The sequence below is a fragment of the Denticeps clupeoides genome, chromosome 15 (genome assembly GCF_900700375.1).
Source record: "Denticeps clupeoides chromosome 15, fDenClu1.1, whole genome shotgun sequence".
NCBI classification, from domain to species: Eukaryota; Metazoa; Chordata; class Actinopteri; order Clupeiformes; family Denticipitidae; genus Denticeps; species Denticeps clupeoides.
This window is the reverse complement of record NC_041721.1, coordinates 15,763,769-15,791,762: the sequence shown is the minus strand read 5'-3', so window position 1 is coordinate 15,791,762 and position 27,994 is coordinate 15,763,769. Positions and strand designations below refer to the sequence as shown.

The following is a 27,994-nucleotide window of genomic DNA, read 5'->3' as shown; positions in this document are numbered from 1 at the left end:
TAGTGGCACATTTGATATTTAACAAATTTCAGTGATGCTGCCATGTGGATAAATGCAAATGTGATAAAGAGCAGCCGGTTCAGTATTTTTAATTTTTAACATTCTTTATATTTTCTACTTGTCTGGAGCACAGCGCCATCACTTTTGGCTCTGGCAGTCAGACAGAGAGGATTTGTCCCACCGTGATCTCAGGGCAATTCCACCAGACCTGCAGGAGGACACAGAATACATGGATGTGTCTCACAACAAGATATCAGTGATGACCTGCAGTGATCTTAAAGACCTGATGCACCTTTTTCTTCTTGAAGGTCACCCTAAGCAGCCTTCAGTTTATGACACAATCTCTTGACTGCTATCCCAGATTTTTCCATGGCTTAGTTCACAGTCCTGGACATTTATGACATGTTAGGCCCGAGGAACATAAATATAATAAATACTTTTGGTCACACTACTCAAACATCTGTGGCCGTTTGCAGTTGAACAAGTTGCATTTATAAACACAACATATAACGAGGACACCGAAGATGGATTTCAGTTCCCCCCACAAAACGCCACAACAAGAATCTGGTCTATTATATTTAACGGTGTCAATCACTATCAGTACCAGTACCCCAAAATCAACATAAATGTGGAACTCGCCTCTCAGGTTTCATATCCGAAGTTCTCCAGCACATAAATGAACATTCCCTCTAGTAAACCGATATCAGTTATGCTGCAGTGCTGCAGACTTTAGATCTGGCCGGATGAAAAAGGCTTTTGGTGGGCTCTGTGCACCCCGACTGCAACCTTTCCTGTCCTAAAAAGGCCTCTTGCTGAGTCAGAACCGATTTAGGAGTCTAGCTCTCATTTCAAAAAACACCTGTGAGATGAAGGTCTCGTGACATGAGCTTCAACTTCATACGCCTCTCTGGAACGTGTACATGGCCACAACTGAGCCGAACCACATGTTCCTGCACCTGTCACCTCACCTCAGAAAAATACACATGGCAACGCCTGGCATCACCCCCATAAGCAGCGAAGTGCTCGCGAAGATTCCTGGCCTGACACACCTCCATTTGAGCTCCAATAATATTCAAATCATTGCTATGAGACTCCCGTCCCGACCCTGCTATTCCTTTCCATAGCTCATAACGCAATCACCTACATAGTGAAGTTTTCCAGGACAACTTGTCCAGACAGGAAACAACCAATTCTGTGACTCTCACTGTTTTTTTTTTCTTCTTGACTGGCCTCTGGATTATGTTTGTAGCAGTCCAACACTTTATGCTAATATGTCCTTGGTCAAATATGAGTTTGGGTGACTTGCCTGTCAACCAACCATGGATTCAAGTGTCAATTGCATTGCCAGTTTTTTTGCCATAGTATCAGATTTGGCCATCACTTTCTATGTCTGTGATGGCGTTTGGTACACCAAGATGCTTTGGGTGTGGATTAAGGCAAAGAGAAGAAGTCATAGGGATGGCCTGCATTTGCTGAATGCCTCTTTCCAGGATCATGCTTCCATCCCATACACCCGACGCGACGCAGCCTGGGTCTCAACCCCTAGAGCGGGCTGGAGTGTCCCTCTGCATCCATGAATGTGACTTTGTGCTGGGCCAGTGGATTGTGGGCAACATCATCGACTGTGTGGGAGCCAGCTACCTGTTTGTGCTCTCTCAGAACTTTGTCCAGAGCAAGTGGTGCAACTACGAGCTCTTCTTTGCCCAGCACATAGCTATGAACATGTCCTGTCCTCATCCTGCTGGTGCCAATCCCATGTGACTGTCTGCCCTGAAAGTACCTGAAGCTGAGGTCCCTCCTCAGACTGCAGACGTACCTGGAGTGGCCTTGGAATGAGCATAAGCAGCATAAGCACGGGTCAGTGAACAGTCCGACAGTGAACCAGAGAATTGCCCCGAAGCAAAGGGCAACAAATATGTCGGACACATGCTCTCTAATGCCTGAATAACCAAAATTCAACTTATCCAATAAAGGGTTGGACTGCAAACAGAAATACAGAAAAGGCCATGCTAAGTATGGGTAGGAATGAGGTCATGTGTAACTACTAGTTAACTTCTAGTAAACAGTAATTATTTCTGTTTTATCCATGTTGTTGTCATTGTTCAGAAGTAATTAGTTGGACATCTACTGATACTGCCGTTTCTTCTACAGAGAGGTTGAAATGTCTCCACCTACTGTTCTATTCAAGCACTACAGATGGCTTACATGGCTCCTAATCTATGATATCAAGTTTATTCTCTACTTCATAATAAGCAGTATTTTGTAGTATTATTTGTACATCAACCCGTATTGATGTAAATAAACTGAACGGAGAAAAAAAAAGTGTTAAGTGTTTTCATGTTCAACCCTCACATGAGGCTGTAGCATGGCCACAGTTTAGAAAAAAAAAAGTCACTTAATTTGGAGGGGTTTTAGTTGGTTAAATTGCTCCCTTTTTTAGTGATTCAGATTCAGACTGTGTCGTTGTTGGTGTGTCGGGGCATTTTAATATTCTCTGTAATTATTGAACCCTGTTTGGGAGATTTCAGAAACTTTATCATGAAATAATAACCATAAATCCCCTCAATATAGAAACATATAAATAAAACATATTTAGTTGATATTGCAACCACAAAGTGAGTGAACACTGTGGAATAGACAGTGTTAGTGCCTTATTATTATAGGCATAAGAAATATTTTTTTTTATTTAATAAACGAATGGGAATGTATTATTTAACAATCCGTTCAACAGACTCCACTTCTTAACTGAACAATTCTGCAACACTTGCCAACACTTATCTGATTGTGCTGCTAATACCACGTTCTGCATAGTACAACGACGCCCATGCTCAGGTACGCTTTAGCAAATCACCGGAAAGTCAGGCTGTGCTGATAATAATCTGGCTGCACAATTACATCTTTGTACAGTATAATTGCGGTCGCGGCTGCCGAGCGTCTGACGCCGCAGATAGTCAGTACTACATTACCCATAGTTCCTTCGCGGGCTGGAACTGGGCATGCGCAGTGAGGTCGCTCCCCTGCCTCCTCCCCATTTCAATGTAAGATGGTGGTCAGAAGGTGCTGCCGCTGTACACACAGAGGCTGACAGAAAATACCAGGCGTTTTCTTATCAGGTCAGCATAGAATTTAAGAACCAACGCCGCTAAGAATTCAAGGTGCCTACTGACATACAGTTGAGAAAGTTCAGAAAAAAAGGTAACCAAATGCCCGCCCCACTTGGTGTGTGAGTATCCCTTGGAGAGGAATCCCAGCAAATAGAGAGACAGGGTGAGTATCCCACAAACTATCGCCATAAAACTGAACAACAAGGCTAAAAGTGCAACACGAAGCGGCGCTGGGGTTGGCATTAATTAGAGTATTCCCCCCCGCCCCGCCGCCGCACACTTCACGGCAGCCCCTGTGCGGCCGGAGTGGTGAAGTGTTGGTTCGGTGGGCTCGTGTCAGAGTGCCGGTGTGGGCAGCGGGAGAGTCGCGGGCTTCGCCGGAGCAGCGTAGGCCCTGGCGCTAGCCTGTTAGCTCACCGCCTAGCCTGCCGTTTAGCAACTTTCACTGTCTGGCCGTCCTCGTTTCTGCCACTTTGTTGGCGACCAGAAGTGTGTCATGCTCTTGTGTGCGGCCCGTTCGTAAGAAACCAACTTTTCTCTCCGTGGAAGCGTGTGTTTCGAGCATTTACAAGCGCTGTCAGCATTGTGTTAGGTCGGCTAGCCGAACGCACGGCTAGCTAGCCATTCGTAGCCGTGTCATTTGACCGGCTTTTGGTCGTGCGCTGAACATCTGTGCGCAGTGCGCTTCGGGTGCGTGAGAACTGGTGTCAGAGCCCCTCGCCGAGACGACACGCGGTCACGGGTGTGGCCGTTTGTGTATTTGTCGTGTTTTTTCCCCCCTCAGTGCCCTGCGTTGTTTCTTCCTCCCTTTCTGGAAGCTGTGAGCTAGCAGGCTAATGCTGGACTAGTGTTCTGACGTCACTCACCCGAGTGGACATGACGAGGACTTTCAGTTCCTTTTCGTGTGTGTATATATATATTAACACTGCGCCCATTCGTCTAGTAGAAAGTAAACTTTTCATTAGTTTTTTTTCCCAGAATTAGTCGTCGTGAAGAGCTCGCCGTTCATTAACCATATTGTAGCATCACCCATTTACATTTACAGCATTTATCAGACGCCCTTATCCAGAGCGACTTACAATCAGTAGTTACAGGGACAGTCTCCCTGGAGCAATTTAGGGTTAAGTGTCTTGCTCAGGGACACAACGGTAGTAAGTGGGATTTGAACCTGGGTCTTCTGGTTCATAGGCGAGTGTGTTACGGCATTTCTCCTTTTTTCCTTCCCTTCATCTCTTAAATGGTTTGCATCATTCTCATTGCTATAAGTATGTTAGTCTGCTAATGTTTTTTCATTCTATATTCTTTTATAAATATTTTGTTATTGGTAATCAAAGTTTGTTTACACACCTTTAATAATTTAATAGCTTATTGGTTTTTCTGCACTGTTAATACCAGTCCTACTAACCAGGTAATATTAAACAGTGAGGTCCCGGCTTGCTTGGTGTTCTTATAACGCTCCGTCTCAGACTGTATTCAGCTCTTATTTGCATAGTTCCAACTGGGTGCAAAAGGGACTGATATTGGCTTTGTTTATCTCTCCTCAGTAAATTTACCCTCTTAACGTCTTCTAAAAGCCAAGCTTGCTGAATCGTGTTGGACCCTGCCAGTGTATTCTATGTTGTGCCCTGAGACGGTTCTACGACCCTGACGGCCCGGCTATAATCACGTCTCACTCACACTGTCCTCCCTGGCCTAATCTCGAAGACATTCACAGCCATCCGTTGTCTCCTCTGCATTATAATATCCGGTAGATGGAAGGAAGTTCTTGCAAAGTACATGTCTCGTGATTCTGATCAGGTCCATTTGACAGTAATACCTCTCGGTTACCTGGGTCATATCCTTCATACCACGCAGGCAACAGTGAACTGCTTTCTTGAGTATCCGTAAAACATGCCATTTTATCAGAATTCAGTAAGTCCACTCAGTGTTTTGAGACAGATGACCTTTAGCAGTGTTCAAAATTGATTGCTGCTTCACAAAAAAAATGAAGTAAATTTGCATATAATCTTTAGTTTGTCTTTTACGGTTTAGAGATGTGTTATTGTGATGCTGTAAGAATTCTTGGCACCGCTGCGTGCCATGTACGACTGTTTCTTTCTCCCTGCCTGGGTGGCCATTGGTGGTTCAGCCCAGCCCTGACTATGCAACTGATTGCATTCTCGAACGTGGCCACAGATTGTGCGCTGTAACCCTGTAAATCATTAATGGGGGGAAAAACCCTGGCATACATACGCATCACAGGTGAAACCCATTGGTTGCATTCCCAGTTAATGTAATCATTCAGCATTGTATCTAGTGAAGTGCTGTCCTGCTGTTGTCTGTGTACACATCGGTGAGCAAGCGGCCCTGTTGCTTATTTGGCATGTGGGGGAAGTGCAGATGTAGCCTGTGTTGGAAAGTGTGTGCATTTCCCGAGAAATTCGCCTCCCGTGCATGAAAAGGTCTTTCACCAATGACCCTGGCTTGAGTACAGAAATCCTTTTCAGGTTTTCATGCGTTTATGTTTCCTCTATAAGGGCCACCCCTCTTTGCCCTATTTTTGTACAGAACAGTATAGTGTGGCGGGTATAGAATGCTCACCTGAGTTTCAAGGACGTTGGAAATGTTCAATTGTTGTGCATGGTCCCATTTTTGCCTAATTGAGCATCGCAGGGCTCTAGAGTGCGCCCTAATTTCTCAATGGTGCCAATTAGTCTCTTTGGAGAAAAGTCTTAGTAAACTCCCTGTGGTTCTAGCAACATGCATTAGGATGCATATTGTATTGTAAACCAATCAGAGATTGTGAAGGGTGGGGCCCGCCTCTGATAGGACGTTCTCTAGATATTCCTGTATGTGCCGCAGTCAGACAGAGAGGTGAGTAGCCTGGACCAGTCAGATAGACCGAGAGGAAGTAGACACGGATTAGAGCTTCAATCGGACCTTAAAAGTTAGACCCAGTTAGTTCAGCTTTTTAAAAGCCCGAACCCAACATTATTGTGGCGGCGGATGCTGGCCAACCTGACCGCACCAACAGGGTTAGCGCATGTTATGAGGCATTTATAATTTTTTTAAAATCATTTTTATCCTCACCCCAGACACCTCACACATCAGACTTTGCTTTCATTGCCAGTACAACCAGAATGTAATTGTCATCAGCTAACCTCCATTTCACCACGTCAGCATCCCTCGTTGTGCTATTTCAAATTAGGGCTGCACGATTATGGCCAAAATGATAATCACTATTATATTATTTTAATATTGTAATTATGATTTATTGCACTTTCTGGCTTATCTGCCTGTACTGTCAGAGAAGCATGGTTGAATGAGCTTGGATTCCTGTACAAATATGACTATGGACACCTAGTGTACAAATATCTATGGTGTTTATATCTATTAGGATGCCAACTTAGGATGCCAACCCCAAATGAGGGACACTTTGTTGCAGGTGCACACGCAGCTGTGCACGTCTCACTCTGTCATAATTTGAGGTTGCCGCTATGCATTTATGGTTATTTAAATGTAAATATGGCCGACACTCATCTCAATTTTAACATGGCAGCCCTAATTTAAATGCCTGATCGTGCATTTACAATGCGTAAAATTATATCAATTAATCGCTAAAAAGCACAATGCATCTATAAAACAAATTACATGCAGTGATAAATGCACTGGCCTGGTGTCCTGTTGTCCCGCTGCCTTTCAGCAGAAGCAAACAGATCAGGCCGAGATGATAATCAAGTTCAAGCCCTTAATACGCTTGCACTTTTAATTTTTTTAATTTCAGCTCAGTGAAGCACTTTAAGCACCAACATTCTTTCAGTAAGTTACTGTTCTTGTAGAATTCATTATTGCCTATATGGACAGCGATTTAAAAAGTGTAAAAACAACTATAAAACAGTTTTGCAACTGTAAAACCCTGATGCAGTCCAAAATTTGGCGCACCTAACTTTGTGCTTTTGCACCTGAGGAAAAAAAATGTCTAAAGCCATACGTTGTGTCCGTCACTGCTTCATAAAGGCATTTTAAAAAAGTGTCCACCATAAGTCATGTTCTCCTTACTGATTTCATACCCCTTTGAGGTCAGTCATGGCAGAAGCTTCGAAACTTGGGTTTTATTATCTAAAACAAGGAAAGATTATCCAGTAGTTAATCAGTTATGCTAACTCTTCCAAGTGAGGTCTGTGTGTGGTAAAAGCTAATGGGGATTTATGACTCACTCATATAGAACTAACTTGAATTGAGCATTTCTACAGTCCGTCCCAGTGGTCAAATTAGAGCTTCTAAAACGTCTATTTCAAGCTAGAAAAGCCTGTTACTCAGCAGGAAATGTATGTGGTGTATTTGCCCTGTCAAGATTAAAGATAATCCTTAAATAACCTATAGACTGGGATCCAACTTTATGGCGCTGTACTCAAGAGAAGTCAGTGTGAGCTCTGTGCGGTTTACGTATTGCAGGGACATGCACAGTTCAGGCTGTTGGCTACTATATTCAGTTTCTTTGCACCGCATTTGATGCCAAAGGACTAATATCATATGCATATCGTATACATGGGACCTATGGACTCATAAACGCCAACACTCTAGCGCTGTGTTGCTTGTAAGTGTGTTCAGGTTAATTGGCTGCTGGTTTCTAATGAAACTTTGTGGTGGGCTATATTGAAACATACTGGTGGTTTGGTTTGGATCAATGTCATATTTTACCCTTTGGGGCTCGTCAGTTTTGCAGGCTTTCATTAGCCACAGCAGATGTGTCCTCTCCTGTCCCCCTGACTGTGGGGGACCCCGAAGGCTGGTCCAAAACCCTTCACCATCCCTTTTACTGTTGCTAATTTCATACAGGCTGCAGAGGGGAGGGTCTGGCGGTCAGTCTCCAAGGTTTTGGCTCTTTGCAGGCTGTGCCAGTGCAGATGACCCTACATGTAGAGCCGACTTGAGAGAGGAGGGCCCAACTAATGCCACTCCCATGGTCCTACTCCACTGCCCTTTAAAGAGAGAACCAGTTTTTCGGCTCCTCCCCCTCACAACTGACCAGGGCAGTGTATTTTTAACCTGCCCGCCCCTCCACCACCAACGCCACCTTAATTTCTTTCTTCTTCTTTCCCTTCTGCCCTCATGTATTCTTTCCCGCTCCTATTCTGTGTTCACGTCAATTAATTTCGTCTGCTCTTCCACAAAAGCTGGGGCCTTGCAGAGGCCTACACCTCTTCCTGAAGCTGGCATAGAAATATCAGACCAGACCCTAGCGAGTGCTTTTTTTTCTTTCTATGCATGTATTTTATAAGGCCCAGATCCTTCACCGATAGCAAGTAAAAAGCGACCAGGATGAGCTATGCAGCCATTTGTTAGCCATTTGTGCATTGCTTTGTGAGCGTTGAAGGACAGCAGCATGTGTAGACAGGGCTGGGACATGATATATGAATTTATTTTACCCATCCCCTGAGGGAGAAGCCATGACAGGCACCTGGTTAGCAGTGCGTGGCGATGGCGCTTTGCTGAGAAGCACCTCAGTGGAACCATGGTGGCTCGTGATTTGAACCGGCAGCCTTCTGATTATGATTCAGCATTCTTACCCGCTAGGCGACCACTGCCCGTACGGTGGCGTTCACTTCGAAAATCTGTGTGGACGAGGCCCAACCCGGTCCGGCGCTGTACTCAGAGCAGGCAGCCGCGGTCACACGCCAGACTTAATAAACGTCACGATCATGTAATCGATTATGCTCGCCACTGCATCAATATAGAATTGTTAATTTCACCCCTAGTCCATCTACATGTCACTACCTTTTCCTCATTACATCTGAACATAATCTATCTTTTTTAATATAGGTGTTCTGTCAATCTCAATATCATGATGAATGCTTTTATACTTCACACAATCTTTTAAGACTCAAAGGGAGCATGTTTTGAATTTGTCATGACTATTTATTAACTTGAAATGATCACGTTTGCTTTAATATCAGTCATTTCCACCCTCCTGCCCTGAAGTTCCTCTCTGATGGTGTTTGTTGTTTTCCTCCTCTCTGCTCAGGTCTCACCTGACCGACCCCACCGAGAAAAGAACTCGCCGCCTCCCTCGACTTCCCCACTCCATCTGCCACGCTGTGCTGTAGGATGTCCCGCAGCCCCGAGCTGAAAGAGGACCCCATGGAGTGTCCCCTCTGCATGGAGCCCCTGGAGATCGACGACGTCAACTTCTTCCCCTGCACCTGCGGCTACCAGATCTGCCGCTTCTGCTGGCACCGCATCCGCACAGACGAGAATGGCCTCTGCCCTGCGTGCAGAAAGGTAACACACACACGCACGCACACACACACGCACACATACACACTAATATGTGGGTACAGCAGTGGCCTAGCAGGTAAGGAAGCCAACGTGGAACCAAAGGGTTACGGGCTGGATTCTTGAACCGCCAAGGTGCCACTGAGGTACCGTCCCCACACACTGCTCGCCGGGCACCTTTCATGGCTGCCCACAACTCACTAAGGACGATTACGCATTTTTTTTGTGTGTGCTGTGTATCACAATGACAAATTCCACTTACACAATAGCACACAGGGTCATGTGTTTCGGGCTGCGCCATGTTGCTCATATCAAAAACGGCCACTTGAAAGGACTCACAAATTTTTGATTTAGTGATTTTGACATTGACAAAGGCTAAAACATTTAATATCAAATAATGATTCTTAAGATACAATAAATTTTAGAATACACTATTATTATTATTTTAACTGTAGTAATGTTGGAGACAATGGAATTGGAAAGTTGGGTGATGTATGATTTAACTGTGTATGAAGACCACTGACCCAGGATGGCCTGTCTGTGTCTTTCCCACCGTGGTGCAGCCGTACCCAGAGGACCCAGCTGTGTACAAGCCCCTGTCCCAGGAGGAGCTGCAGCGGATAAAGAACGAGAAGAAGCAGAAGCAGAATGAGCGCAAGCAGAAGATCACAGAGAACCGCAAGCACCTGGCCAGCGTCCGCGTTGTCCAGCGGAACCTGGTGTTCGTGGTGGGATTGTCACAGAGGCTCGCAGATCCTGAGGTGAGAAACCCACCGGTTGGGAAAACATCCTGCTTGTGCCAGGTGTGGTTAAGTCTTGTAATGACACTGTTCACATTACATTTAATTATGCTGACTGTGCATAATGACAGGATACATACACACGCAGATGTGGTTATCTGCTAAAGCATAGTTGTCAAACTTGCAGGCCATCTTGTATAGATCTATTATTAGGGCCCGGTGATATGAAGCACAAACTAATACACAAACTACAGATCCCATAATGCAGTGCTTTAGTTGCCATGCCGAATGCAATAATTTTGTGCTTAAAGTGCCATGTGCGTAGTGTGCTCAGTTTCTCTGCAAACTGCACACTGCATTATGGGGTCTTTAGTTTGTGTGTCATCAGCACGTCATATCGTCTGGCCTTAATAAATCTATATAAAATTATGTTGCAGGATGTGGTCTGCAAGTTTGACATCTAAGTGAAAGTGAAGTGACTGTCATTGTGAAACACTGCAGAACTGCACACGGTGACACAACGAAATGTGTCCTCTGCTCAGTGGCACCGTGGTTTCGAACCAGCAACCTTCGGATTACGGGTCTGCTTCCTTACCCGCTAGGCCTCCACCGTCCCATCTATGTGCTAAAGCTTCACATCCCAGAAAAGGATCACGATTTCTCCTCTTTGGATATTTTGAGGACCGAATGACTGCCAATGATGCTGAGACCTCGTCCTAATTACCATTGATAATTTTATTTTTCTGCCAATTTAGTCCAATGGGCTTCTCAATAGATCTTCACGTGGCCATTAGCCTGCCTCCTTACCCATTACATCTTGCCTCCTGTCCTCTTTGCTTCTTGCCATGTTTAATTACGATTCCGTATTGAGAAGCATCCAGTTTGGCCCTCGCGCTGGCAGATTTTGTGTTGCATAACGGACAAAAGTGCACCTCTTACCCACATACTCCACAATCAGCTCAAATATTTGTGCGAAAGGAGAGCTGCGTGGCTCCCCTTGGTATGTAATGACTTATTGCCTTGGCCCTTGAGCTCCCCTCAGTATTTCAAAATGCCCAGATGACCCCTGACCTTTGAGTTTGTCTTATAGCAGCTTCAACTCATGGATTTATATATAGCATTCCCTTGACAAGAAACACATCTGCTTTACGTGTTTATACGAATGTGGAGGTACGAAGTGGAAATGTTTTTTCTTCCCTGCCAAGCGGCACCTCACAGAAGTGGTGGCAGTAAACTCTGTGCCCGCTCTGACGTCAGCACACTTATGCCGGCTTCCGCCGTCTATCACACCACGCGCTGTCAATAGAACTGATTATTCTCTTCTAGTCGGGAGGAGAAAAAGACGTGAGCAAAAGCAGCCTAGCAGCTGGAGAGAGAATGTAGAAGCTGACAGAGGAGGAAATGTTTCTTAATGTTACAGAACGCCACTTTTTGTTTTCATGTTTGTGCAACTGGACAACTGTGTGCAACTGTGTGTGTGATATATGTCTAATAAATCGGCTGTATGTATCCTCTTTTTCTCGCTAGTAAAGAGGAGGGTGGAAACAAATAGACAGTGAGGCCGGGAAGTGACTAATTTCAACAAAGGCCGTAAAGAAATGTGTCGGGATTGTGGCCACAGTTTGGGGAGTGAACAGAATCTCAAGTGCCCGACTCGGCCAAGAATGAATGGCGCAGCCGGAGGGACCGGCTTCTCTCTCCTGGCCCTCCTGGCCTGCTGTCTCTTTCTTTCTCTCCCTCCTGTCGGTCTCTTCGTTCATGCTTTAATTTGCTCTTAATTACACCAGTCCTCTCATTGTTTACTCTCAAGTCCCTTTTGGTTTTAAATTAGGGTAATCGTTACAAGTCTGTATATAAAAGTTAATGATTTATTATTGTTTGTTGTTTGTACATGAAGTGAACATCAAATTGATCAAAAATACAGTTCAGATATTGTTACTGTTGTAAATGATCATGGATCATGGCCTAGCGGGTAAGGTCCTGTAATCAGATGGTTGCCGGATCGAATCCTGAAAAGGCTGATTGGTTAAATGCAGAGGACTCACTGCGTTATGTGCACCGTGTGCTGTGATGTGTTTCACTATGACAATCACTTCAGAAAGAAATGGCTGATGGAGCACATTACCAGCGATGGTCTTTGGTGCATCAGCAAATCTGGGATCACTTACTTACAGAACTAATTTCATAATGTCTGTTTCCAAATGACCTTAAACTTTAGAGTGGTAGTTATATGATTAAATGGTTTGATCAGTTTTGTATTGAAGATTTTTAAGCAGACTTAGAGGAAGGAGGTTGATTGTCAGGTAGATCATTGTCCTCTATGGATGGGCGATTATACAATCTTGATCACTGAGATAGAGCTGAATTTTATCACGATCGTTGATCAGCTTTGGACATTTTTCTCAATCATGATAATAATTTGCATAATTATCATATTTTGTGGGTGTTTCCATTACTTTTAAATGGAGACACATGGCTGCCCAGGAGTCTCCTGCATATTGATAGCAGCTCCCTGATGCCTGCAAATTGAATAATAAATCCCTCAAATTAAACCAAGCAAACAAGAGCATGCTCGGCACACAGTACCAAGTACACGGTGCACTTCAGAGAAGCACACACATGACAGAATGAGAGAGAGAGAGAGTGATACACACACATTCTCTCTCTCTGTGTTGTCTGTTTGAGAGGCACATGCTAGAGCATCCTGATTTGATTGCAAAATAAGCCAAGGCAATTAGATGTGGGCGTGCTTTTATTTGACCTTTCAAGAACCAACGATAACTTTGTAAAGTGATGATCATTATGGAGCATCATAGCAAGGGGAGAGTGACCCAAAAAATATGAAATGCATTTTATCTCATATTACAGGTTTTGATGGTTTTTGCAGGTTGGGATGTCTGGAATACAGAAGCAGTGCACATAATACAACATGATGTGGTTCACTGCGTAAAGCCAGCAAAGAGCAAAATTGTTGAAAAAGGAGCTGAGGAGGGCAGCAATATTCTTATATGTTAATGAACTGTTTATTATCTCTGGTATCATCAGTTTCGGTCTGGCAATGTTACATTGATTGAAAAAATCTAATTATTTGAAGTATATTGTGATCAATCTTTGTTTGCCATATCACCCAGCTTTATCAGAACTGAATTCTTATTTTGTTCGTCTCAACAGCTGTATTGAACTGGTAATGGTATGCGGGTTTGAGCAGTCAATACTTTTTTTTTTTTTCAGGCCATAGTTGTAATTGGCTTTTGTTGTGGGCATGGCTTTAGCATCTTCACTGGACATGCCCCTAGCGTTTCAGAGCAGAGAATGCCAAAAAAAAAAAAAAGATTTTTTTTAAATACTTGCTTATGTTTCTTTATGGGGTGATTAAACTGCTTTGCCCAGACTGTAAGCACTTTTTTAAAAGACTGACCTGTCATTGATGTCTGGCGATGAAAATCTGTGTCTAATTTTATGGCAAGTGACTGTTGCATATAGGTGCAGATGCTGGTCCTCTTCTCACAGTCTAGTAATTGATTAATAGCAACATCCCATCATAGTGATGTAGAGTTTATCCACCAATTTCTTGGAAACTAGTATTAGTGGTGCTAATACAGTTTAACAGTTATTTAACTCTGCACTGAACAATATTGGATTTTATGGAAATGAGTTTTATTGTGACCAGCGTTCATCTAATCATTTTTTTCCCCCCTTTCTTTTGGTTTTTTTTTTTCTAACCGCGTTGATTGGGTACAAGTGGGCAGCAGGGGGTCTCGCCCAATCAGATGTGGTACATTTCATCAAACCATTCTTCCTCTAGCCCGGATTTTCATCATTTGCATGTTTAATCAAGCACTCTTTCTCAGAACTCATCCTCCTCCTGTGCTATTTGCCTCACAGCTCATTGTTTGTGAGAAGTGTATTGACCAGAAACAAAGCTGAACTATTATGAGTTACATGAATCTGTTTCTCTCCCCCTCAGGTTTTAAAGAGGCCTGAATATTTTGGGAAGTTTGGAAAGATACACAAAGTTGTTATTAACAACAGCACATCATACGCAGGGTCACAGGTGAGCAGAGGGATTTGTTTTTTTGAGAGTAGTTATTATTATTTATTTGTTTGTTTGTTTTTACCGGTAATTAATTGATTATAACTTGATAATTTGACAACTTGTCTCCGCAGGGTCCTAGTGCTAGTGCATATGTCACTTATATACGGTCTGAAGATGCACTAAGAGCTATACAATGTGTCAACAATGTAGTAGTTGATGGCAGAACACTTAAGGTAAGTGCTTTTTATATAAATTTATATAAAGAAAAATGATATATGAATGTGCTAAATATATGTTGCATTTTTTTCTATGAAGGCTTCTTTAGGCACAACAAAATACTGCAGTTACTTTCTAAAAAGCATGCAGTGTCCCAAACCAGACTGTATGTATCTACACGAGTTGGGTGATGAGGCGGCTAGTTTCACAAAAGAGGAGATGCAGGTAACTGCAGTATCTGCACTTGAAGGTCAGCCTGAAATCACAGGTGGAGTCACGTTTGTTTTATTCGGGTATTAACAATTTCTGTCTGTTTTTCTTTGTGTGTTTTTACAGGCTGGGAAGCACCAAGAATATGAACAGAAACTCCTCCAGGAACTCTACAAAATGAATCCCCACTTTCTTCAAAACGCTGCTGCTGGAGAGAAGACAAAGGGCAAATCTTCACAAAGGTAGACAAATGTTTTAGTAGAAAAAGAATGAACTGATTCTGGTGGATTTATTTTACTTGACCTTTTTACCACAGACCCAACAGCAACAACAAGGATGCATGGCCTTCATTACAACCCACAGGGAAGACAGCCAATGGGCTGTCAGAACACCGTAAATCCCCACCCCTGGACGGCAGCTCAGACTCTGATCACATGACGCCTGATGGGCCAGACTCTGACCTCGGCCTGGGTTCCCTCCCTGTCCTCTCTCCCTTTTCATCAAACTGTGACCCCGCCAGGTAACAGCTATATTTCCACACATTTATTATTCAGTTTAGGGGTTTTCTGTGTGTTGTTTATTGATGTAAGTTTGGTTGAGTTCTTCTAGTTCTTACCAGTTCCAATCCTTTCCAGCCCTACTGACAAACCCTCAGATGCCATCAGTATAGGAAATGGTGATGTTTCATCACAACAGGTAATGGAAAGATCTGATATATCTGCTGAATGCGAAAGCAGAGATTGTCACTCAATTGATGCTTTCTATTTTTTTGCTTCTGTCTCCTTTAGATTCTCTGCAGTAACTCTCCATCGCCCCCTCCTGGCCTTAGTAAACCCAGCCTGTTAGTGCCCATAAGTGTACCAGGCTTGACCCCACGGTCACCATTCGAAGGTGCTGCTGCTGAATCTCAATCGCTTTTCTCAGACAACAGCAACTTTAGACACCCTAACCCCATCCCCTGTGGCCTTCCGGGCTTCCCCAGTTCCCCACAGAGCAGTACAGACTGGCCTACAGCCCCGGAACCACAGAGCCTTTTCACCTCAGGTTCGTTTACTTTCTCACTGTTAACAAGATTAAAGGGTGCTTTTACCTGTGGAGGTCATGGTGTAGTGGTTTGCCAGGCAGGTAAGGAAGCGGACCTGTAATTGGAAGGTTGCCGGTTCGATTCCCGACCCGTCAAGGTGCCACTGAGCAAAGTACTGTCCCCACGCTGTAAGGGTGTTAGAAATAGAATCACGTTATATTGCCATATTGATGTTAAATGTGGTGATATTGTATCGATACAGGGTTTATTTTTGTACACAAATTAGTCCACTGGTGGTGCCTTTCTTTAGTGATGTCAGCAAAGGTGGGATTTAACATGCGACAACCTCCACTCCTGTAGATGGCGCCGTACAGCTGGGTACTGGAGAACCTAACATGATTGTTTTTGTGAAAATCATGTGTAGGTGCATAAGGATATGGCATGCCATAGGCAAGCCTACTATGCTCTCAAGCATGTAAACAGAATTATGGATGGAATTACTCTATAAGTAACTCATGCATAAACACATTTATCTTTTCTCATTCTGTTTGACAGAGACAATTCCAGTGTCGTCCTCTACAGACTGGCAGGCAGCATTCGGCTTCGGCTCATCCACCAAACAGCAGGAGGATGACCTGGGCTTTGACCCTTTCGACATCACACGCAAGGCTCTTGCTGACCTCATCGAGAAGGAGCTCTCAGTGCAGGACGAGTGCTCACTGCCATCGGTCTCGTCATCGTCATCTATGACACCCGGCTCTTTGCCACTGGGTTCCCTACACAATCACCTCCCACATGGCCTCTCTTCATCCCTCAATTCATCCTCTTCCTCATCTAAAGGGGGTGTTCTACCTGGCTTGGGTGGCTCCATACCACTGAACTCAGGGCTGCCGCAGCGTTTTTCCCAGCTCCAGCAGCGGGCCATCTTCAGTTCCTTCAGTTTTCCCAACCAGGCTCCTCCTCCCCCCACCTCAGCCCCTGCTCCTCCCGCCTCCCGCCTGCCCTGGCTGGGTGTCCCCACACGAAACAACCTCACGCACTTGAAGCACTCAGCCGCGCCTACTGCTCCCACTGCTCAGCACAGCAGCTTCTTGGACTTGAGTTTAGCAACGCAGCATCCTGGCACGGGGCTGGGAGGCATTCCCATCACAGGTGAGTACAGGACCGCTCCACATCTACATTAGCTGCTTTGCTCTGGGCTTACCATGTTAATGGGGGGGAAAAAATCAACATCTCGGAGGGCCTGAAGGAGTGGGACTCCTTGCCTTGGGCAACTTTCGGTGGTCATATTTACAACATTAGCTTGCAGTACCCAAGGTTTGAAATTATTATAATGTTTTACACATTACTCATTTTACTCAAAGACTATTAGTCTTTGATAATTATCCAGTTTCAGTATGCTGGTGGTGGTGGGGGATGAAATGGGATTAGGTGTACCCAAATCTTATTGTCCAGTTGTAATGATCAGTAACGTACTGTGCTATACCAAACTCCACTAGGTGGCAATGTCGCATGATTTTGCAAACACAGCTCTAATCACATCCATAGAAATGGAACAACATACTGAAAGCCATTTGTTATGATCTTATCTATCTAGCCACAAGGGTAAGAAACTAGGATGTTATATAAGTGCACACCTGATTGATTAATACCATTAACACAAAAATGATTCTTAAATCACCAGATAATTAATTTATTTAGAATGTGTCTTTGTCCTGCTAACCATGGAGTGCTGTAGGTTCATGCCTGCATAAAAGCTTACAAAATATCCTCGGAGAAGTGACTGTAGGTTAAATCTTCCATTGCAAATGTGGACTGAATCAGAGATGCTGAAATGAATCTTTTTATAGACCTTGTTGGTTTTGAGTTAAGACCATGTTCTCAGTATATGTGCCTGTATATGTGAGAGTGTTTAAAATGTATTATGTTGAAGTTAATTCTGATTCATGTAGCCTGTGGAATACAGATCAAGGTAGTGGCTGTTGACGTTGCACTGACTGTCGATTTTTCAGTCAGGTCTGTCTTTCCCCCTTGATTGGCTGATGGACAGACCTCATCTCTTGTCTGCTGGTGGACTGGTGGGGAGAGACAGACGAGTGAAGGCCTGAGTTGAGAATTCTATTTGTCAGTTGGAGTGTTCGGTCGAGAGGCAGTCTGCATTATTCACCAGTTGGACCACTACTACAAAAATAGACACAAACATACACACACTTCCAGTTTCGTTATCCACCCTTCTAGTTCGGAGACGTCCAGTGGCTACATTAACACACCCATACTGATTCAACATTCTCACATCCCCATATAGCAAAAAAGCACACACACACACACACACCATCTCTTCCGTATAAATATAAATGTTGTCTGTGTCTGCAGACCGGAGGAGAGAGTTCACTTTGTTCAGCACACTGAATCATTCAGACCTCTCATCCTCTGTCCCTAATATTCCAACCTCTGCAGACAAACATCTTATTAACGATTTAGCATCTGGGGAGCCAGCTGAATTCAAGCACAAAGCGTCTACCCCAGCAGCTTTAATATCTAGTCGGGGAGATGGCGGGGACCAAGATTGAATACGGATCTTTTTTTCAGATTTAAAAAAATAAAAAATTCAGTTTGATATTCTTTAAATGGTTACTGTGTGTAAGGTGCAGGGCTGCATGAGGGGTTTTTATTCCCCATCTACATTTACCCACATTTGCACTTTGCTTTAAAAGTAAACTTTGGTACCCTGCCCACCTCATTAAATTAAACGAGCATTAACTTAAGCACTTAAAAGTGTTGACTTGTGTCTTTGTGGGATATTGCATTTAGAGCAGTCGAGCTTTGAAAATTGTTCCTTCACCTCCAATGTGAATGACTGAAAATTACAGATAATATAAGATAATTTTTCTGTGCATCACGTGATGCACCAGAAGAGAGTGCAGAGAGATGCTTTTCATTCAGCTCACTGTAGCTTTTTAGTTATTGTCTTCGATTATGATACAACTTTCTTCTGTGTAAACTTGAATTCACACAACATTAGTGACAGGGACAGTCCCCCTGCAGACGGTATCCTGCTCATGGAAATGATGGTAGTAAGTGAAGTTTGAACCTGTGACTTTGTGGTCTTCTGGTTCATAGGCAAGTGTGTTACACAATCGGCTACCTGGGTCACTCGTCTCCCATGGTGGTACTGTACATTTGTTGTTTTTGTCTTTTGTTTGAGAAATGTACTTAAGTAAAAGTAAAGTGGTTGTCATTGTGAAACACTGCAGCACAGCACACGGTGCCACACCGACATGTGTCCTCTGCTTTTAACCCATCACCCTTGGTGAGCAGTGGGCCAGGGGGGGCAGTGTGGGGACAGTGCTTTGCTTAGTGGCATCGTGGCAGACAGTGATTCGAACCGGCAACCTTCTGACTAGGGGCCTGCTTCCTTAACCGCTAGGCCTCCACTTCCTAGTATTCCCAGCCTTTGCCATGAAGCTCACAATTGAGATGCATTCTGTTTGCCCTGATCATACTTGAGATGTTTCTGCAGTTTAATTGGAGTCAATCTGTGGAAAGCTTATTGGACCCGATTTGTAAAAGCACATGCCAGTCTATATAAGGTCCCACAGTTGACATTTGACTTGACAAAGGAATTGTCTGTAGACGTCTGAGAGCACATTGTCTTTAGGGAAGGTGCTGCTTTGAAGGTCCCAATGACCACAGTGGCCTCTATCATCCATAAGTGGAAGAAGTTCATATCTTAAAATGGATTTTCACCGGCGCTTCCATCCAAAGTAATGGAGCTTGAGAGGTGCTGCAAAGAGGGAATGGGTGAAACTGGCCAAGGATAATGTGTGCCAAGCTTGTGGCATCATATTCAAAAATACTTGAATCTGTAATACAGAGACTGTGAATACATATGTAGATATTATTTTTCTCATTTTTTTTTATTTTTAATAAATTTTCCAAAACCACAAGTAAACATTTCACGTTGTACACAACACCCCATAAAGACTATGTTGAGGGGGAAAAAATTAATTTAATCTATTTTAGAATAAGGCTGTAGCATAACAATGTTAAAGAAGTGATGCACTGTGAATACTTTCCTGATGCACTGTATAATGAAACAGTATTATTGTAAAATACACACACAGCCTAGTGAAGCAGGTTTTATCTCTAGAGCGTTGAAATGTGGCAGGCATGCATCAAGCAAAAGCTCCTTCCGTTAATTAGCGTTCATTATTTATAGGGAGTGTTGTGCGCGCCCTGGAGGAGGCAGATTCGCTCCCATTTATCCCTGAGCGATTGCTTCTGCTGTCTGATTGAAGCCATCCTCCATGTCTCTGGCTCGAACCGTCCTTCACAGTGATACAAGGATGGAAGTGGAGCGCTGCCGTTACCTGGTTGACCTCTCCCACCCTCTCCTCTCCCTCCTCATGTCACATTTCATACCTGCACTGCCGCTTCCTGTCGATGGAGCCCATACCTCGGCTGCAGGAGTGCAGACAGAAGGAAGAGCAGACATGAAAGAGCGGGCAGTGGTTTTCAGATTCGTTTGGGGGGAGTTTGACTGAGAGGCTGCATGTCTGCAACTCTGGGTCCAAGAGATCCCTCATCCCATCCCTGCTTGTGGTAGAGCCTCTTTTTTTTTTTTTTTTTTTTTTTTTTTTTAGTTTCTGTTCCGGTTAGTAAGTCTTGTGGGAGATGCTGTGTTTAAAGTGGAGATGCATCACTTTTTGTCAGAGGCATATCCTTCCTTTCTCTCTCTGTTTATTTGTTCACCTTAAAGTATAAAAAAAACATGTATGTTTAGTCTCCTGGATCAGTACTTGATATTGTAGCTCTATCTTGTGTGTGTGTGTGTGTGTGTGTGTGTTGAAGGTGAATAGTTCTCGCTGGGACTAGTGTTGCATTAGATTAGAAATTGTGGTGGTACGATCGTAGTCAGAGAAATTATTCACCATTATCTTGATTATTTTACACGAATTGATTTAACAAGTGTATTAACATATGTAAATCACACAAACTCATTATATAAAGGTTTAGGACTTCAGAAGCTATTTATTGCAGCTTTTCAGAAAGTTAGGTAAATAAAATATGTAAATAAAATAAAATTAATCTCTACATTAATCTATAGGTGCAGTGGTGGCCTAGCAGGTAAGGAAGTGGCCCTGTAATCAGAAGGTTGCAGGTTCGAATCCCGTACCGCCAAGGTGCCACTGAGCAAAGCACCGTCCCCACACACTGGTCCCCAAGTGCCTGTCATGGCTGCCCACTGCTCACCAACGGTGATGGTTATAACCAGGGGACACATTTCGTTGTGTCAACGTGTGCTGTGCTGCAATGTTTCACAGTGACAATCACTTCACTTTCACTCACGAGTATTGCTTCACTGAGGCACTAAAAATATTCATGTTATGTTTAAACTACTTTACTCCCCTCTCGAAATGTATAATTGGGAGTGAGGTTGTTTCAAATGCTGTTGAAAATTATCTGCTGGAGATTTCCATGATCCGGCAGATGCAAAACTGGAATTTAAGAATCGATACTAGTGCGAATTGATATTGGAAATTGATACAAACATTTTGTGTGTTTTGACAACGTTAAAAGCAACATGGGTATTTACAGCTACTTCATAGGATTACCAACAGGCTTCATACAATATGAAAATGAACTGAACACAGCCTTGGAATTGAGGCATTGAGGGAGTTTTCAGGTTGTGTCTGAGCATCTCTCTTTCTCTCCTCCACCATGCAGAAAGCAGCGGTTCAGTAGAGAGCATAAACGTCAAAGAGTGGCAGGATGGCCTGAGGGCCCTCTTGCCTAACATCAACATTAGTTTTGGGGGTCTGCCCAACTCCTCGTCTTCCTCCTCCTCCTCGTCCTCCTCCTCCAGCGTCAACCACACAGGGGTGGTGAACAGCACACCAGGCCTCTCTCACAGCCTGAGCTGGGACAGCACAGCCAGCTGGATGGACCCAGCAATCATCACAGGTAACCACTGCTTGATGGCATACATAAAGGGTGACTTTGTCCAGGGGTGTATTTAAGAGACCTTTTAAGGACTATTCTTTGGTAATGAAACCAAAATGCTAAAAAATAATTCCGTAATATTTGCACTTTTAGTTGTCCCTAGTATTTAAGATGGGTACTCAAATAATGTGGAACATCATTTAATTTCAATTTATTAAAAAAAAAAAAATGCTTTGCAGACATTTGAAACATGGTTACCTCTCAAGATGTACTAATTTCCAATAAATTCAAAGCAAATTATTATCATAAGCCAGACATTCATATATATATATATACATATACATGCATACACACACACTATATATATATATATATATATATATATATATACACACACACACACACACACACACACACACACCATTTTAACTCTTAGTACTGGCTGTCATATGTTAAACTTAACAGCACTCGTGTAGCTTTTAGACCAGTGACATTTTTGTCCCGTGCATCACGCCATCTTTACTTAGCAAACGCTTTTATCCAAAGCGACTTACAAGAGGAAGACACCAGCAATTCTCATTCGATTTCTATTCTATCTTGGTTAGTTTAGTATACATTGACACCCTTTATACATTGAAATATTTGGTGCAATAGTTTTGTCATTTTCTGAATTCACAGAATTTTACTGTGGAAGTTGGTTTTTACAAGTGAGACTAGTTTTCTGTGTCCCGTGCATCACACGGCAAGTTTTCAAACTGCCTGTGTGGCTTTTGGCACAACTTTATATTGAACTACCGTGTAGTAAGGGATGACAAGTACTACATACACGTCACACTTGTTCATAGTTCTGACCACCAGTTATGTGGATAAAGTAACTTGCAAGGGACATTTTGATAACACATCAAGTGGAGAATCGTCCTCCAATCCAAGGAGGTGGTCAATAATGTGGAATATTTGGCAGGGTGTCTCAAATATTTATTGTCTTTTGTTTACATTAACTGAACAACCCTGTTCAAAAATCTTATGCAACCCGAAACTGTGGCCATTAGTCTCATAAACTGGATGCAATGCAATGAACTTTAATTTATGTATTCAAAAGTGCTTGGAACCCTGCCTTAGCTGTGTTTCAATCCCTCACTTGTTGCACGTGAAGATTCGCAGCAGAAACGGCTATTTCCAAAACCGGGATAGAATGTGGGTGTCGTGTTTCTAATAGGGGCCTGTAGAGAGATATACCCCCTCCGTGTGTTGTGTTGGTATTTGGCTTTGTAATCTCCACACAGCTACTGTAGCGTACGTCTTTTGGGAGATAAAACCAGCAGGTACAATTTGGTATTAAAGGGGTCTGCTTGGCAATCCAAATAAATGATCAGTTTTTCCCTGATATACCGTTTTACGTGTTAAAATGTGTTACATTTGCACGGTAAACATAAATTATTCACTATGGCATTTACAACCTCTGTGACCAGAATACTTTTCCTGGCCTTTTCGCTTAAAATGTCACCAATAAAAAATGAATAAATAAAAACTTTTAAAGGGCAATAAAGGAGGGTAGTAGATCAAGCAGAAATTCCCCAGCATTTTATTCCCAAAATTAGGCATTGGTTGCTTTTGCTCCCACCTCTTAAGGTTATGTGATATATATACTCCATGTATTGTGTCTTGTTCCACGTGTGATATAGTAAATGACTATCGTGTCCATAAAAATCCTAAAAAAATTTTGTACAATGTTCTTTGCTTTCAATGTTCGCTACTCTGCCCTGTCAAAGCAGACATCTATCCTGGCGCATGTTTTTTTTGTCCTTTGGGTGAAATGATTGTCATTGTGAAGCACAGCACAAGGTGACACAACGAAATGTGTCCTCTGCTTAGGTGAGCAGTGTGTGGGGATGGTGGTTTCATCAGTAGCTTGATGAAACTCAAACCTCAGATTACGGGTCCGCTTTGTGACCCGGTAGTCCACCACTGCCTCAAATGTGCATTTTCTACTGGAATAACTCGAATCCACAGAGAAAAGTGAAAGCCCACACAGTTTCAGAGCCATTAACTGGAGATGGAGGCAGACCACCTGATTCCAAAGAAATACTTTAAACTTTGTGTCAGGAAAGATTACTTTATACTTATAATCACTGGTGCACACAATCAGGTAATCAGCACAAAACTACGGTCTGGGAAACGGAAACTTTATTTAAACTAATTTTAAGCAAAAAACGGTCAAATTTAGCATTCATGTTGTGATTGAGAGGAAATTACAAAGTGTCTAGATGCATAATCGTGTGTTGTCATAACTAAAAATATTGCAGTATTATTTATAGGTCATATTGGCCAGCGCTACCCTCACCTGTGTATTTTTTGGGTGCTGTAACAGAGTTTATCACCTCCACCCTCCCTGCCTTTGTCCACCATTGGCAGTGAAGTCACGGCCGCCGTCTGGTTCTCGGAACGACCGTTGGCGACATCCATCATTCGCCCCAAGTTTGGGAATTAATGGCATGCTGCAAAACCTCTGGGGAACGGAACGCTAAGTTTTCCAGAGTGGAGCTGAATCACGGAGGGAGGGATATTTGGTGTTGCCGTCACGGCCTGAAATGGTCCTGTGATTTATTTGTGTGTGCCTGTGATAATGATGATGGCCAGTCTGACTGAGCATTGCCTGTGGAGTGTGAATTGTTTTGAAAGTGCAGTTGCCTTAAAAGGGCAACTTTTTGTGCTCAGAATGTGTTGTCAGGTAAACAACAAAAGACGTTTTATCATCTCTGCATTTCAAACGATATGAAATTCTTCACCAAACAGCTGTTCTGTGCTTGGATCGCCAATATTAGCTGGTTTTGTCGTTCAAGTGCTATTTAGTAGCTAGAAAAATGATCATTCAATCCTCATTAAATAGACTTGCAAACATTAGTGGCTAATTAGCAGCTAATGTGATGCTTGTGGGTTGTCTGATGGGTTCAGTCACTTTTTGCACTGTTTTTAATATAATAATTACAAAGATTTACAAATTCTTTATATGCTGAATATACGATGCTATGAAGACCTTTTTTTTTTTTTTTCTTGTGCTGTCCTGCAGGTATCCCATCATCCTCAGGCAACAGACTGGATTCTCTCTCGGATGACAACCCTCCTCACTGGCTCAAATCCCTGCAAGCTCTCACTGAGATGGACAATCCCTCAAGCTCCTCCGGCCCCCTTCAGCCCCCCCACACTGGCTCCTTTGGAGCCCCCCTTTCCCTCCACAGAGCCGCCTGGACCCCGTACGCGCCACCAGGGTCTACCAACCCCGCCAGCCAGTTTCACTCACCTCCCCCCGGCTTCCAGACTCCATTCAGACCCCCGGCCCAGACCGCCACAGATCTGCTACAGAGTGCTGGCATGGACCGACACTAGGGACTGTGAATTAACCCCCAAACTCCCAACAAACATGTACACACACATACAACCAAATCATTACAGAAAACTTTTAACAAAATAGTAAGATTATATAATTATTTTTCTTCCTCCTCCTGACTTTCAGCTCTTCTAATTTTTCTTTCTCGCTCTCGCTTTTTTTTTTTTTTTTTTAATCTAATGTATTCCCTGATACTCAGTCATCCATGCCATCCCTTCGGCCTAGATCTGACCACAGCATGATCACATGTCCACTGGGTTTTCTCACCCTTGGCCACCTGATGATAACATGGTGTAATAATTACCTGCATGTGATATGGAGGGTTTGTGAAGAAGTGTCCCCTCTTAATATCTGCACCTCTCACACACCTTAGAGAAACCGTGACTGAAATGATTATTTTTCTTCCCGTTTCAACAAAGAACCAGGGAAAAAAAAGTGCTAAATACTCTTCATATTGCTTAAAGGCTCATAAATGTAGTCTCCTCTCCAAACTGGGTTCTGGCTAAAAGGAGCCGTGCCTTTAAAGGGGAACCTCTCTGGAGGCATGCCCCAACCTGGGACCCTCCTACCCAGTAGTGTGATTGGCTGGAGGGTTGGTCCCCTCATGTTGTGACACCGTAATGAACCTCTGTATCAGAGGTCGGTGCCTCACAAGCCTTGCGAGGGGGCCGTTCTAATGTGAAGGAGCCGGGAAACTGTGCATCTTATGAGCCCTTTGAGGCACAGGGCAGGCGTAGGACATGGGGTGCCACCGTGTGGTGCCTGTCACAGCTGCCCTTGGTGGGCAGGTGGCACTGAGCACAGCCTGGCCTGCCTAGAGCTTTTCATCTCTCATTTGCATACATGGAGAACAGCGGAATTCAAATGGTGCATCTGAGAAGAAAATAATGACCGTAAGTTATAAAAATGACTCAGTTGATGGCGAATGAGTACTGAAGTACAGATTTTTTTTTTTTTTAAGACATTAAAAGGTCACGACAAGGAGGGCGAGTCTGTGTGGCCCATTAGGTTCCTGTGGCTGTGGTGCTGTGGTTATAGAAGTGGTTCATGCTGGATTAGGTGTGTTATTGGGTGACAAATCAACCAACCAACCAACACCATTGAGCATTCAGGGTAAAAAAAAAACAAAAAACTACAAACGTGGGACATCATGTTCACGTCTTTCCCTTCTCCCCACATCTTTTCTTTTTAAGGGTCTTAATGTTTCATCAAAAACTTGTAGGTTCCTGCCAACTGTTTAGTATTCAGCAGTATTCATGAGGAACAATTAAATGAGCTTTCAAAAAAAGAAGCAGACACCACGTGACTGCATTTTTACACAATGCTAAAACAATACAAAAGGTTAGAAATGAAGAGCTAAAAGAATTGTATGTCTCTACAGGTCTGGAAGAAAAAAAATCGAAATCGTAAATAAAAGTGAAAAAGTCATTGTTGTGTCTGACTCTGTGTGTGTCTGTTCCCTGTTTTATGTCTTTTCTTAAGTGTACGTATGTTATGCAGATTAAGTGGAGAAGCACCTCCCAGTACAGGTCCTTACACGGCATACTAAACCGCTCCAAAACGTCACTTGGTTTTTTGTCATTTACAGGCCCGTTACAGCTCCACCAGTTATTGCAAACATAAAACAAAGATGCTGCTAGTCTGTGAGGCCTATTTTTGAAGTGCAATAAAGGCTATAATGTCGATGTTATTCTCAGAATTTGAATAAGTAAATGGTAACATGTATCTACCCATTTAGTTTAATTCTTTCTCACCACCATTTTTTTTCTTTTTCTAATCAACTTATTCTCAAAATTTCAGTGAGAATCTACCAACGGAAATGGTCATGAAAATAAAGAAAACACATTGAATGAGATGGTGTGTCCAACCTTTTGGCCTGTACTGTATGCTACGTAGCATACAGTACAGGCCAAAAGGTTGGACACACCATCTCATTCAATGTGTTTTCTTTATTTTCATGACCATTTCCGTTGGTAGATTCTCACGGAAGGCCTCAAAACTATGAATGAACATGGGGAGTTAAGTACTTTACAAAAAAAGGTGAAATAACTGAAAACATGTTTTATATTCTAGTTTCTTTGCTCTGGTTACTGCTTTGCACACTCTTGGCATTCTCTCGATGAGCTTCAAGAGGTTGTCACCTGAAATGCTTTTCCAACAGTCTTGAAGGAGTTCCCAGAGGTGTTTAGCACTTGTTGGTCCAGCTCACCCCAAACCATCTGGATTGGGTTCAGGTCCGGTGACTGTAGAGGTCAGGTCTCCACTTTTTGTTAAGTACATAACTCCACATGTGTTCATTCATAGTTTTGATGCCTTCAGTGAGAATCTACTCACGTAAATGGTCATGAAAATAAAGAAAACATGTTGAATGAGAAGGTGTGTCCAAACTTTTAGCCTGTACTGTATATGGAAACAAACACCCTTTTTTTGTCTACAATATTCTAGTATGATCAGTCACACATTCACTCATAAAGAGTACTTGGTGTGTGAGTGTGACTGAAAGCGTTAACTGGGAGTACTGGACCATTCGCTCATGGACCATGGACCATGTTCTCACACTGCCTACACGTGCCCGGGTGCTTCCTCTTCATGTGCGTCAGCGAGTGCCCGTCACGACCAGCAGAAGCAGCTGAGGCTGTGCTGCTGAAAGCAGTGGGCGTGGATGCCAGCCGTGTCGACATATTTGAAAGGACAGGCTTCAAATGCTCTCCATATGGGCCAATTAACTTTATCTCGCGAGGAGGCAGCACCTCGGCAGTCATTTCGAGAGCAAGCGATGTTTCACACTCTGTGTCTTAATGTCATCAAGCTCTTTGTGGAAAAAATTACTGCGGCACGGCGCTAAAGGACAGAGGAAAACGGCGTATCTCATGGAATAATGGAATGAATGTCAAAAATCACGTTTGTTATTGAGTAATTATATTGCTTATTTCAGTCTGAGAGGAATATGGACTCTATGAAGACCCTTTGAGGTTCTACTTTAATAAATGTATTCCACATTGCTGTAAACAAGCTCACATTCACTAACGGGAAAGTAAATTTCAGTTGTTGGTGGTTTTATTTCTTTCAGTCACATCTTCA

General features: G+C 43.2%; 1 protein-coding gene and 1 pseudogene across 1 annotated transcript; both read left to right on the top strand.

Annotated features, from left to right (window-relative positions):
* Positions 1-42: 42 nt before the first annotated feature.
* LOC114765222 (toll-like receptor 2) lies at positions 43-3,928 on the top strand (annotated as a pseudogene).
* On the top strand, positions 3,045-26,341 carry cnot4b (CCR4-NOT transcription complex, subunit 4b). The gene is made up of 13 exons (XM_028955550.1): positions 3,045-3,267; positions 9,109-9,365; positions 9,923-10,120; positions 14,067-14,153; positions 14,267-14,368; positions 14,451-14,576; positions 14,688-14,803; positions 14,878-15,081; positions 15,197-15,257; positions 15,350-15,605; positions 16,141-16,737; positions 21,313-21,549; positions 24,596-26,341. Exons 2-13 carry the CDS (start codon positions 9,192-9,194, stop codon positions 24,910-24,912), a joined length of 2,475 nt encoding a protein of 824 aa, XP_028811383.1. The 5' UTR covers positions 3,045-3,267; positions 9,109-9,191; the 3' UTR covers positions 24,913-26,341.
* Positions 26,342-27,994: the final 1,653 nt, after the last annotated feature.